Source organism: Callithrix jacchus, chromosome 15, assembly GCF_049354715.1.
Source record: "Callithrix jacchus isolate 240 chromosome 15, calJac240_pri, whole genome shotgun sequence".
NCBI lineage: Eukaryota > Metazoa > Chordata > Mammalia > Primates > Cebidae > Callithrix > Callithrix jacchus.
In genome coordinates, this window is record NC_133516.1 from 22,529,497 (window position 1) to 22,542,382 (window position 12,886).

The following is a 12,886-nucleotide window of genomic DNA, read 5'->3' on the forward strand; positions in this document are numbered from 1 at the left end:
TATGCTCTTAGTTTCATACTATTTATATGTTTTGATCTGTTCCAGAGAAAATTAGAAAAGCCCTTCCTAATTCAGAAGACCTTGTAAAGTTAGCCCCGGACTTTGACAAGATTGTTGAAAGCCTCAGCTTATTGAAGGACCTTTTCACCACAGGTAAGGAAGGACCTGTTTGATCTTGTTTAAAGTTTCAAGAACCCTGGAGGAACAATACGTAGATTATTTGTTTAGTCCCATTTTTAAAAAATTAGTACCAATGAAAAACAGGACGTTAAAAAAAAGATAAACACAAATTTTTGTTGCACAATGGTTTTAAACTTTGTTGAGCCCAGTAAAGTGGCAATTCATAAGCACTTCAACATACTTGGCTTATAGTGAGGGGAAAAAATATCACTTGTTCTTGACAAGTAGATGAGACTTCTATGCACTTGCTTTTCATAATGGTTGGACCAGTTTTTAAAAACAAATTTAAGTATGATGGACCATAATAAGTAGCATTTATTAAGGTAATCCTGGCATATTTGCCCAGTTTTTGACCTATTGTAATATGAAATCTGAGATCTCAGACATCTTTATTTGCTCATTTCTGTTAAATTTTACATTTCTATTTCCCCTTTTGCTGATTTTTCACAGGTCACAAATTGGTTAGTGAAGTCATAGGAGCTTCTGACCTACTTCTCTTGTTAGGTGTGTAAACAGATATTTTTGCTGACCTTAACATGCCTTTTAAATGCTTCTAATAAACTAGTTGCAAATAAAATTGCGGACCAAATTTATAATGCTGCTTATGCTGAATTTTAAAACCCCAGAACTATATTAGGCAAACTCATTATCCTTTAGGGGGAAATAATAAAATAATTATTTTGTGATAAAACTGAAATTCTTAAATATGTATGTGTATTACAAGATTAAAGCTATTAAAAGAAAATTTGCTTAGCAAAAATATTTTCTTAAAATAGATCTAATTGTGTTTGTTAATTGAAATGAAAAGTAATTTTAGTTTGTCTCATCTGCCCTGTCATGGTTGACATTTACATTTGTTTTTCTACTATACATATTAATGGCAGTGGTATGTGGCTGAACTGTAAGTACTCTCATATAAAATAATCCTTACCAAAGATTGTCTTCTTTTTTTTTGTAATTTCAGTTATCAATTTTTAATTGTTAGGTTAAACATACGCTGTGATTGCTATAGTATTTTTTTATTTTCTGCACAGGTTATCAGTCATGTTCCTTAAAATAGGAATAAAGGTGATTTGACGCTTTGAACCTGAGTTGCTCTTAAAATCCATTCACTTTTTCATTGACTAGATGTAATTTAAAATTCAGCTTAGGCTGTTGACATCACTGGAGATATAAAGGGTTGCATATTTATCTTTAAGGTTCATCGGGAGAAACAGCATTTAGAGCAACAGATCATGGATCTGAAAGTGACAAGCATTTTAGAAAGGTAAGTGTAAAAGAGAATTCTTCATGTAGGTAGCCTCGAAAGATTTTTTTTAAGTTTTTACATCTTTGGAAGAGTTTAAAATGATAACAACTGAGGAGCAAATACAAAACTATCCAAGTAGAGATATTGTTACTAGTCTTAGTGCAAAGTACAAGGTATTATGTAGCAGTTCTGGAAATATAGTCGAGAGCCCATTTCTTTCAAATATGTTCTGTGAAATATTAGTTTCAAGGGTTGTCCCCAAGAAAGAGTTTTATTGTTAAGTGTGTCAGGCAGGGGGAGGAGGAAGGAGGCTTGTTTAGACAAAGCAAGCAGACTTCTTTTCCCTAGGACTTCTCCCTGTAATACACTCATGCACATTGTGAATTTCCAAGGAGTCAAAGCATACAATGTTTTTCAGAATTATTTATCGACAGAACCCTTTTGCTCATGGAACAACTTACAGGGGCTAGATTTCTCTTTGGGGAAACTAGAAGGGAATAGAAAGTGGGTTATTAGGAAATAAATCAATTCCCTGATATTGATAGTTAACAAAGTATGGGGTTATTTACAGTGTGTTATTTTGAATACATATTCATTAACAAAATCCATATGAAAGTTACAGGAGAATTGCTAAACTAGAATAGCATACATTGCTCTGTATTTATAATACTCAACATATTTACCTGATGTTTTCTGAGTCTTCACTTTTTTCTTTCTTTTGGAATTGGTAAAATAAGTGATTCCTTGAAAATTTTTTTCTAAATAATACCTAGATAAATAGATTTATAGAAAATAGGTATTTTCTAAATAATACCTAGATAAATAAGTTTATAGAAAAAATATTATATGAATGTTTTAACATTAAATATGGAGCATGTAATTTTTATACTGAAAGATACTGTAGTTTTAATACATCAAAGAAATAATTTTATGTTTATTTTGGAAGTAGGAAGAGGAAATTTCTATGAATAGGTTTTCATCTCTTTCTTTCCCTGTTCTTCAACTTTGAACTTTTTACATTATATTCTAAATTTTAATTATATTTCAAAAGATTTTTTTCTTTTGCCTTTTATTTTGGAGAAAAATATATGTCAAAGTGTATGTATGTGTATTTGTCTTTTGATTTGATCTTTTTTGACACTCTTTTGTATTGACATTATTTTAACCAAAGGACACTCTAACGAGAGGATATTTTTGATTGTTCATGCTACTGGGGAAAAAAGAATTTAAGTAGAAATCAGCCTAATATTTATGGCTTATTTTGATTGAAGGCCTTGGCCCTTAAAGCAAGTAAATTTAATGTGGAGAGAAGAGCTAATGTAATGGGGAGAAGGAACCTTTGTTACAGGTGTGGTAGTATAGTTCTTTGAGTGACAAGATTTGTTTGCCAACTTGGTTAGGAGAGATCCGTATGTCTGCTTTCTCTCTGATATGGCCTGGGATCGCTGTGGTGAATGAATGAAAAACCTGTTTCAGGGCCTGACTCAGGTAATTCCCTTAAAGCCTTGCTAAGGTCATAAATGAATAATCAGTAATTGAACAGAATCTCTGCAATAGAGAAGAAGCCAGAGAATTATTTTTTGAAATATATATTTACAGATTTTATTTTATGCAACATACATAAAAGTAAATTTATTACAGTATGTTCTAATTTACTCCTTACTTCTTCTAATTTGCTTGTTTGACAGTAAATGCCCTCGTAAACTATTTTTTTAACTTTTTCTCAATTTATGGTGCTTATTTTGCCCATTAAAGACTTGTCAATTATATTTTTCAACTATTTGTTATACATACTGAATCTAGAGTTGTAATAAGCTGCTTTCATTACAGGTTAAGTCAAATTATAACAAATACTACTATGAAAATTTACCACAAAAATGTATCTCAAGCCCTAACTGATGTTTTCAAATTCTATTATTAATAATATGCAGCATTGTGTTTGCAAAGCTTGGCTGTTTCCTGTGATGCTTGAATTAGCCGCTCAGCTAAGATGCAGATAAACTGACTAATTTTGAGATTTGTGTACAAATTAATGGTTGAATGTAAGCATGCAGAGACCTTAGCTTAGCAGTACCCTTATTGAAATCACTCAGACATCAAGTTTGTAAATGTGGGCAATAGTCATAGGTTGTAGGGTGGCATCCAGGGTTTAGCTGAATACTTTTTTGACTGGTTCAGTCTGAGGTCTGAAAGCCCCAGATTTAAAATAGCATTTAGGGTTTGAAGCAGTCAAGTATTAGTTTAATGGTTGTCACGCTCGTAACAAAGTTTCTGGGTAAACTTCTAGAAATTTAAAAGTATATGTGAATCAGCTTTTTTAAAAAGTAATAATTGAAAAATATTTATACAACTAGAACTAAAGAGAAGGTCTGTCCTTTCTAATAGGAAAACACATCTGGAGAGGTGCTGGCAAATAGCAGAGCAGTTAGGACCATTCAAGGTCAACTGAAGTGAACGTGACGGAGAATTGAGGGGAACACAGATAGTTTGACTTGAGTTAGAGAAATAAACAACATGATGAACTACCTGTGATTCCCAGCCTGGGGTTACTGCCAGAGTTTTAGGAGTCCAAAAAAATCTCCAGAAAGCATGTATTTTCACATAATGCTGCACAGGCTGATTACAAGTTTATTTGGTTTTGCTTGGATCTGTATCCATTTAGTTTGTGGACACTAACTATTTATGTCATGTTGATCAAAAGTTTTGATACGATTTGATTAATAAAACACTGAAAAAATAGTAAAACCAACCTTGTTTAACCTTACACTACTATATTGAGGTATGATTAATATACATTAAAACCACCTCTTATTAAATGCTTCTTGTTAATCAAAAATCTGAAAACTTATGTCCACTGGAGGAAAAGAGACATAGCCCTTGATGTGAACTGAATTTTCTTGAGACTTGGAGACCTTCAGAACTACCTGAAGACAAATTGAAGTGCTGCCTACTTTAGAGAATTGATGGACTAATTTGATTTGGGACTCAGCAGATTTCAGTATTATCAGTCATCATATATACAGGTGACAAGACCACGTAGTTCATATCCTTCTTTTAGATTCTATAAGATTATTGTGTTCCAGTGAAATTGATTTGCAAAATGAGACATTCTATTTATTGTGCTTTTGTCTATCATGTTTCTGATTGGTCATAAGAATCTCAAGTAAGGAATTTGGCCATTCTGAAGGTAACAAGCACATTTATGATTTATAGAAAAATATTTGAAGGACTTTTTAATGGACCAAGTCATGAAAAGTAGTAATATTCCTTTAAATATAATTATTAAATAATATATTAATGTTCTTTCTTCCAACGTATTACTCTCATTCTTAATTTTTTGATTTCTGTGTACCTCCCCAGCTGATATCTCTTTTTTTCCTGCATGTTTAGTTTTCACTCATCCTTACAGCACAGCTCAATTGTCCCCTTCATGAAGCTTTCCATAATCTTCATAGCTTCATTAATGTACTCCTCATTAATGTACTCTTGCCATATGAAACACTGTTTATTTTGGCTTGCATATTTACTATTTAATGGGCCATTTCTGTCACTAAATCTTTTTCTTATAGAACCTGGTATAGTGTTGTGTTCTTTGTAAAATCAGTTGACTGATTTAACTCAGTAGAGTAGAGGCTGATTAAATAAATCTGGTTGATGCCAACAACATTTTGGTCCCCTAATTTTTTTTTGCCCAGATTACCTGTGAATTCTCCTTGGGCTTCATATTTGGCAACTGTTGAAGAGAACAAGGCTGTAAAAGTAGTTCATGTACTTTACGTTCTGAATTGGAATTAAGTATTGTTGCTTGGGTAGGATTTACATTTCTGGCATTTCTTATGCAACAGATGATGTAGTAACTGGAAATCCAAGTTCATGGCGCTGGTAGATTCCATGTCTTCTGAGGACCCATGGCTTCATAGATGATGCCTTCTTCTCCCTATATCCTCATGTAGCAAAAGGACGAGGCAGCTCTCTGGCCTTTTATTTGTAAGGCCAATAACTCCAGAACCTACATGACCTCATCACCTTCCAACGGCGCTCTCTCTCAATACTATCACATTGTGGGATTAGATTTCATCATAGGAAATTGTGGGGGACAATAGCATAATATTTCAAGATTACCTGAAATCTTTTCTACCAAATTCGTTCACTTTTAGCGTAGTACTTTCATTTGATATTTTGGTTTTTGGAATTATTACTCATTTTCTTTATCTGATGTTATAATTTTTAAAACACTGAGGACATTGTACATGAAATGAGACTGAGATAAGGAAGCTGACTCAGAAATGGAGATTAAAAAAAAGAGAGATGAGAGATTGAGATCTGCAGTGTCAAATTGACAATAGCCAGGAGTCAGATGTTTAGAGACTATGTCATCTGTGATTATTAATGATTATTTATTGTTATTTATAAATACTACTCTATTTTATATATCATACTGTTTTAAAAATTATTTGTGTGCCATTTCTTGAAAGAAAAATGTCTACGCTTGGGAAAATATTTATTGAAAAATGCAGTTTGTACATCTGAGGAATGTTCTCGCCCAGTAGGTACATACATTTCTTCCTCTTCCTGTTCCACCCTCTTCCTGTTCCACATGGCCTTACCCTAGAGGCTATGTGGCATCACTTGGTATTTAGGGTAAGACTGATACACAAAATCAGAGAAAGATAACCTTGGTATAAGTGTATAGTATAATGTAGATAGCCTTTCTATGTCTAATTCTTCTTTTCTTGCTACTTTTGCAAGAGGTTAATTTCAGTTAATTTCAAGTATCTTTACATAATAGTGCTTCTGTAACAGGCTTGGAAGGAAAGTGACATGTCCCCTGGAGTGTTTTCTTGAAATCTAATAGATTACTGGAGTTTTTACCATGCATTTGTATATATAAGCAATGAATTAGAGAAGAATTTTTAAACTATAAATAAAAAAGCATTGTGTGCTGCATAGATGTGAGTAAGAAGTGTGGAATATTTTCTCACTGCTTTGAGATTTTATAAATTAGACTACTGGTGGTATGTAAATACAGCAGGTACACCACTATATAAACCGACATAGGAAGCCTTCTTTAAAGGGAATTGTTTGAAAAATTTAAACACTTGGATGATTTGGAGAAAGGGGTATGATAAATGACCAAATGAATGAAAATTAGTGAGGTTACTGTTTCTGCTTGATAAAGCAGTGATTTTTTTAAAAAGGTAAAAATTATGAGAATGAGGAGGGTAGTAGTGGCATTATCTTTCTTTAATGGGTTTGTTAGTGATCATAAAACTGATTTATTTAAAGACATGTCTTTTTATAACTATATTTTATACTACTGTATCTGGAAACAAATGTTGAATTTCACTTGTCATGTGGAAAAAATCAACTAGTTTTATCCTTTGGTTTATAGTAAATCAACTAGTTTCATTTATGGTCTAATACTGGCAATGATCACAGCCTAATGTATCCAAACTAACAAACAGAATAAAATTCTCCAAATTATATCCACATTTTAAGAGACTTTCTAATTATATCAAATAAAATATTTTTCGGCAGTCATTTTTTTGAAACTCTGAAACTATTTAAAACTCTTAATTTAGAATATCTTAATAAACAGTCATTTTTCTCTTTTATAACTGGGTAAAAATTGAGTCCATTGTTTTCCCAGAAACACTGTTATTATACAAATTAAGTTGTTACCTCGTTCATTAGAACTTTATTTTTTTTTTAGGACGTCTAATTAAGAAAACATTAGGCTTGTAACATTGTCAAATTTTAGTTGTCTTTTCTCCACATTTTTTGAGGTCGATTACTAATAGGCCAACAGTTGATAAAACCATGCAGGAAATGACATGTATTTTATTATGATGCCACATGTGAATATGCTGTAATTAAAATTTTTACCAATGTACCATTTTATAATTATGAAATGGAATGAATTTTAGAAATAGAAAAGGTGATTTTTTTGTGTGTGTCTGCATAGGTCCAAACTGGTTTTTGTTTTCATTTCAAATTTTCATAATAACTATATTATCTCCATATCTTAATTGTGTTCTTTTATAGCACTTTTGTTGAGTAATTTGTATATGCTTGGGTGTATTCTCAGAGGCTATTTCTATTTAATGTCATAACAGCTCAAAAAAGGGAAAATTTGGTCAGACTAGTTATTTGATACTGTATATGAAGTCAAATCAGAACATGAAACATTACCTTTTAATTTAAAAAGAGAACCCTAAATTTTAATCAGATGTATGCAGAGGCACATAGAATATATGACTTAATGTAAAACCTTGATTAACTTGATGCTGAAAAATTTGTTTCTAGGGACTTTAACCTTTACTTGAAAAAATGAAATACCGAGAAAAATTATTAACTTAAAAATAATAATTTGATAAGTAAATAAGCTATTATGATCGTCAATCAGTCCTGTGAGAATCATGGTTGAGAATTAGAAAATTTAGACCAGTGGCCAGGTGTGGTGGTTCATGCCTGTAATCCCAGCACTTTGGGAGGCCGAGGCGGGCGGATCACACGGGGTCAAGAGATCAAGACCATCCTAGCCAACATGGTGAAACCCCATCTCTACTAAAAATACAAAAAATTAGCCGGGCGTGGTGGTGCGTGCCTGTAGTCCCAGCTACTCGGGAGGCTGAGGCAGGAGAATTGCTTGAAACTGGAAAGCGGAAGTGGCAGTGAGCCGGGATTGCGCCACTGCCACTCCAGCCTGGCTATAGAGCAAGACTCCATCTCAAAAAAAAAAAATAAATAAAATAAGACCAGTGAGATCAACACTATTTTAAAAAATCAGTATTTTTTCTGCATATGTTTTATATATCTGGCTCATGTTATTTAGCACTTATTATTGCACTCTTTTCACTTTTTAAACTATGCTGTTTTATTTTTCTGAGACATCTGATTTACTAAGGGGGAAAATGGAAATGCAGTACAGAGCCCCAGGGTATGATGGCTCTAAAGATACATGAGTTTCCATTTCTGTTTTAAGTTAACCATCTGTCCCTATCTTACATATCTGTTCCTTTGTTGCACCCTTTGGTTTAACATTGTTCTCCTCCCCAATTTCCTCTTCTCCTCATTGTAAACTCATGGCAGGGTCTGCTTGGTGAGCTCATTCTCTTACAACAACAAATTCAAGAGCATGAAGAGGAAGCGCGCAGAGCCGCTGGCCAATATAGCACGAGCTATGCCCAACAGAAGCGCAAGGTGATGGTTGGTTTAAGGGGGCTACCAGTATGTTCACACTAATCAGCCATTTCTGCCAAGATCCTGTGGCCTTAATCCATTCATGGACTCCAATTATATGAAATTATTTTTGACAAAGTAAAAATAGAAAAGATACATCTTATAAATATGTAACTTTTCTGGAGTTGATAGTGTAAGAAAAGCCAAAAGTAACAACCTAACTATAGGAATTTGGGTTTCTGAAAATTAGGTTATCTGTGGGGTCTCTGTGTTTGTATTTAGAAGAAAATTAGGACTTGCTGTTTATGTGGTCCAGTTATTGAGTCACCTTAAGTGTGTAGGCATCTTACCTATCTACTTCACCAAGTTTTTATTTCTAAAATGCAAAGGATTGCTGTAGATGACCAGTTTACACTAAAGAAAAACATTTGTTTATTTGTTTTAGCTAAAGTGTATCAACAGGGAACATTCATGTTCTTATAGAAGAATATTATTTTGACTTTTGGGCAAAGGCATGTAGTTCTTACATACTTTGATAAACTCATTGAATACATTTTTCACATTAATCAATAAAGTGAGCACAAATAAATTCTCACCTTGGACTGCTGAGGGATTAAACACTGGAAATTGGATATAATTCTGGTTACTAAAGAACAAATTCTAATAAAAGCATAAGTCTACCCCAATATGTAGATATTGGTGCAATCATCAGGTTCTTAAAAATATGATTTTGATGGTTAGGTAACCCCACAGTATAGATCCCAAAGTTCAGGTTTGGAAAAGACTTTTTGGTCAAAGTGAAATAAGTGTTATGAATTTAAAATTGTACTCTGAGATCTTGAAATCAGCTAATTATGTTACATCTTATTTAGAAAAGTTTTGAAGTTGTATACAAACCTTAGGAAAAACATTAAGTCATATAATTCTTGTAGATTCTGATTTTTAAATCAACCAATATTATAGATAATGATTTGATGCAGTAATTCTGCTGGCTAACCTTATCTCATTTGGTGGTGGTTAATACTTTACTTACCATAGTTTCATTTATTTTTTCAGCATCACTTCCTGGCTTTTCTCAATTCCATGGCTGTGGAATCAATTCCTCTATATTGTTTAGTATTGGTGAGCAAAAGTATAGGTAGAAAAAGAAAAGAAGTTAGTTTCCTCCATGCTTAAAGTAGATGTGTTAAGTCAAGGAGGACTTATTTTAAATGTTACTTTAACATTTACTGTGAGTATTTCATTTAAATAGCCTAACAAATTGAATACTTAGGCTGCACCATCCATACATTAGTTTCATTACAGAAAGAAGGGTGAGGAGCAAGTATGTTGCGATATATTACCTAGAAATAAGAATGTGGCTGTAGTTACACATTGTTCTTAAATTTTTTTCTTAAGACAGCTTGAAATGAGTCCCATAGACCTGCTATTTAACATTCTAAGTTATGACTTCAGATTAATGATGAGCTTTTGAATTTGACAGTTCAGGAGAGATCCATAACGAATACTGATTCATTTTCTGCATTACTGAAAGCTAATGTTCATTTTAAATCTACTTTGCTAGTCTTTATTTGGGCTTGGAGATGTTATTCCCATTTCCGATATTTATTGGATTATCCATTTAACCCTTTTATACCTCCCTTTCCCCATATGTAAATTAGAGACTGGTAAGACTCAGCCCTACCGAACAGGGCTTGTTCCTGCCCGCACTGTAGTTGCCTTGAGGGAAAGTAAATGGGACTTTAAAAGTAATGTGTGCTCTTTTATAATGAAGTCATCCGTCTTACTATCACAAAAGACTGTTACCTTGCTTTATCCTCCACTTCTTTCCCCTGGAATTACTACAGAGATGACTTTTCAGTTCTTCACTGCCGTAATGATCAATCCTAATTCATGAGATTTTTATCATTCCAGGCATGTGAAGTTGACTTGATGCACAAAACCATAGACTTTTTGTTGCTTTTTAATTGTTGTTTCTCCCTTATCTTCTTGAAAATCTAAGTAGAGCATCATTTTTGGTAGCAGTAGCAACTAATAAATTTTCCCTGTATCTTCTGAGCAAAAGAGCTCAAGCAGAGACATAAGATTAAAACTACATTGGTAGTTTTGCCTCCTATGGATATGTTCATATACATAGAAATTTTTACAATGGCCTTTTTATATATGTATTTCAGAATGGCCTCAATGGCTTTAATAGGAGGAAATACTTGAAATTTTTATATTAGGCTTGGTTTTGTGAGGAGCTAGTAAAGGTTTTTCTCTTTCAGCTTTAGCTTGTTTCTGCGGAGGATTCCGCTCTTTCTCCGTCAGTTTCATAGCCCTGGAATTGTAGAAAAGCTCTGATTTCAAGACCATTGATAACCATTTCTGTCAGGGTGAGTTTTAAATTTATTTCATAATGCAAACAATATAGTGAACAACAGGACATGAACTTGTTCTTGTTGTAAGCTGATGAACTTTATCAGTAAAGCACATCAGAATAAAATATACCCCAATTGCTAGTTAAGACGTAGAGTGACAGACTGAAAATAGCTTGTATTATTCTCTTAAGAATATACATAAAAATTATCTCATCAATCTTTAATGTTTGTTTTATAAACCTAAAGATTTTTATCTTGTTTCCTAGGACGTATTAGTTCTAATTTTTTACTCTACCACCAGCTGTCTTTTAATACAGCATCAAGATTGTGATGTTCCATTAAACTAAACGGAGAGGGAATATGCTGATAAACCATGCAGGAGTTATTCTTCATTGTACCAGGAAGGCAAATGATACATTTAAATACTCTTAAAAATCCAAATATATAAAAATCTTAACAGTTGCGATCATTAAATGCTTCTAATCTAGCATAGAAATTATGTTTGAAATATTCTACTAACCTTATATTAACTTTTTTTTTTTTTGGGAGACTGAGTTTCACTCTTGTTGGCCAGGCTGGACTGCAATGGCACAAGCTCGGCTCACCGAAACCTCCGCCTCCCTGATTGAAGCCATTCTCTTGCCTCAGCCTCCCAAGTAGCTGGGATTACAGGCATGCACTACCATGCCTGGCTAATTTTGTATTTTTATTAGAGATGGGGTTTCTCCGTGTTGGCCGGGCTGGTCTCAAACTCCCGACCTCAGATGATCTGCTTGCCACAGCCTTCCAAAGTGCTGGGATTACAGTTGTGAGCCAACCCCCTCCGGCCCATTTTAACTTTTAATATAATCTATTTATTTTTCCAAATTAAGTTAACCTTATAGCCCTTGGCTTATAATAAACATTCTAACTTTTTTGTTTAATTGTGTTAGTTTTTAAGTTATTGCCCCAGATGTCAAGTAATGGATTTTCTACAATAATTTAGGATATATTGCATGAAGTCAGTTAGTATTTACATTTAAAACTAAAACAATTTATACTAATACCGTTTATACATTTTATACTAATTTAGCTATAGTTGGATGAATATTTAATGGAACAAAGTAAATCAAAGTACCTTTTAAAATGAATTGGAAATTAAATCCACATAACAATATTTTATGACCACACTGTTACAATGTGATAGCATGCCAAATGATCATAATGTGGAGTTACTTATTTCTTCATTGGTTTTCAAGATTCTGTTCTGTGGTTTGCGGGCTCCTCTCCAACTTGCTTGTCTCCTCACAGTTTAGGAGACTGTTAATAATTCTTGTCCATCCTTCATAAACACACATGGTCAAAATGAAAAAAGCCTCTATCAGCGTATCTGTGTTTGCAGTACAGGAATGAGAAAACAACTGAAGTTTGCATTATCTTTTTTCTAATTACCAAATCATTTTTGGAGATAATTAGGCATAGCCTTTTAAGAAAAAAAAAAGAATGTACCTTTTGTTTCTAGCAAAGATTGTCATCTATATTACTGAAATTAAAATTTGGGGAAATTTTTGAGTAAGTATTTAGAAATAGGAATTAAAATAACTTTATGGACAAGACTTATTAATGTCTACTTCAATAAGCAAATTATTTAAAATTTTTTCATGTATATTTGCTGCCCTGATGTATTGTGATTGCTTACATATCCAATGACTGAAGATCAACAAGAATTTAAATGAAGAAGACTATGGATTTAACTTTTTTCTCCTGTGAAATAAGTTCCTATTTATAAGTTTTGATTTTTAGAAATTAGACTATTATTATTTTTAAAGACTGGGGATGACAACTTGTGCTTCTTACCAAGAAGTCAAAGCACACTTATGTGAATTTGCCATAAATTACATCATTTTTATTCTCTTTGATTATATTTTGTATTTAT

General features: G+C 33.0%; 1 protein-coding gene across 4 annotated transcripts in view; it reads left to right on the forward strand.

The window, feature by feature from the left end:
* Positions 1-12,886, forward strand: part of OPA1 (OPA1 mitochondrial dynamin like GTPase) — a 100,711-nt gene that overhangs the window by 19,974 nt on the left and 67,851 nt on the right. The window contains exons 4-7 of one of the 4 annotated variants that reach the window (XM_035274847.3): positions 46-153; positions 631-684; positions 1,380-1,447; positions 8,522-8,632. In XM_035274847.3, coding sequence (XP_035130738.1) covers positions 46-153; positions 631-684; positions 1,380-1,447; positions 8,522-8,632 — 341 coding nt within the window. The remainder of the gene's footprint in view (positions 1-45; positions 154-630; positions 685-1,379; positions 1,448-8,521; positions 8,633-12,886) is intronic. The other 3 variants (XM_035274849.3, XM_035274848.3, XM_035274850.3) reach the window with 3 other exon arrangements.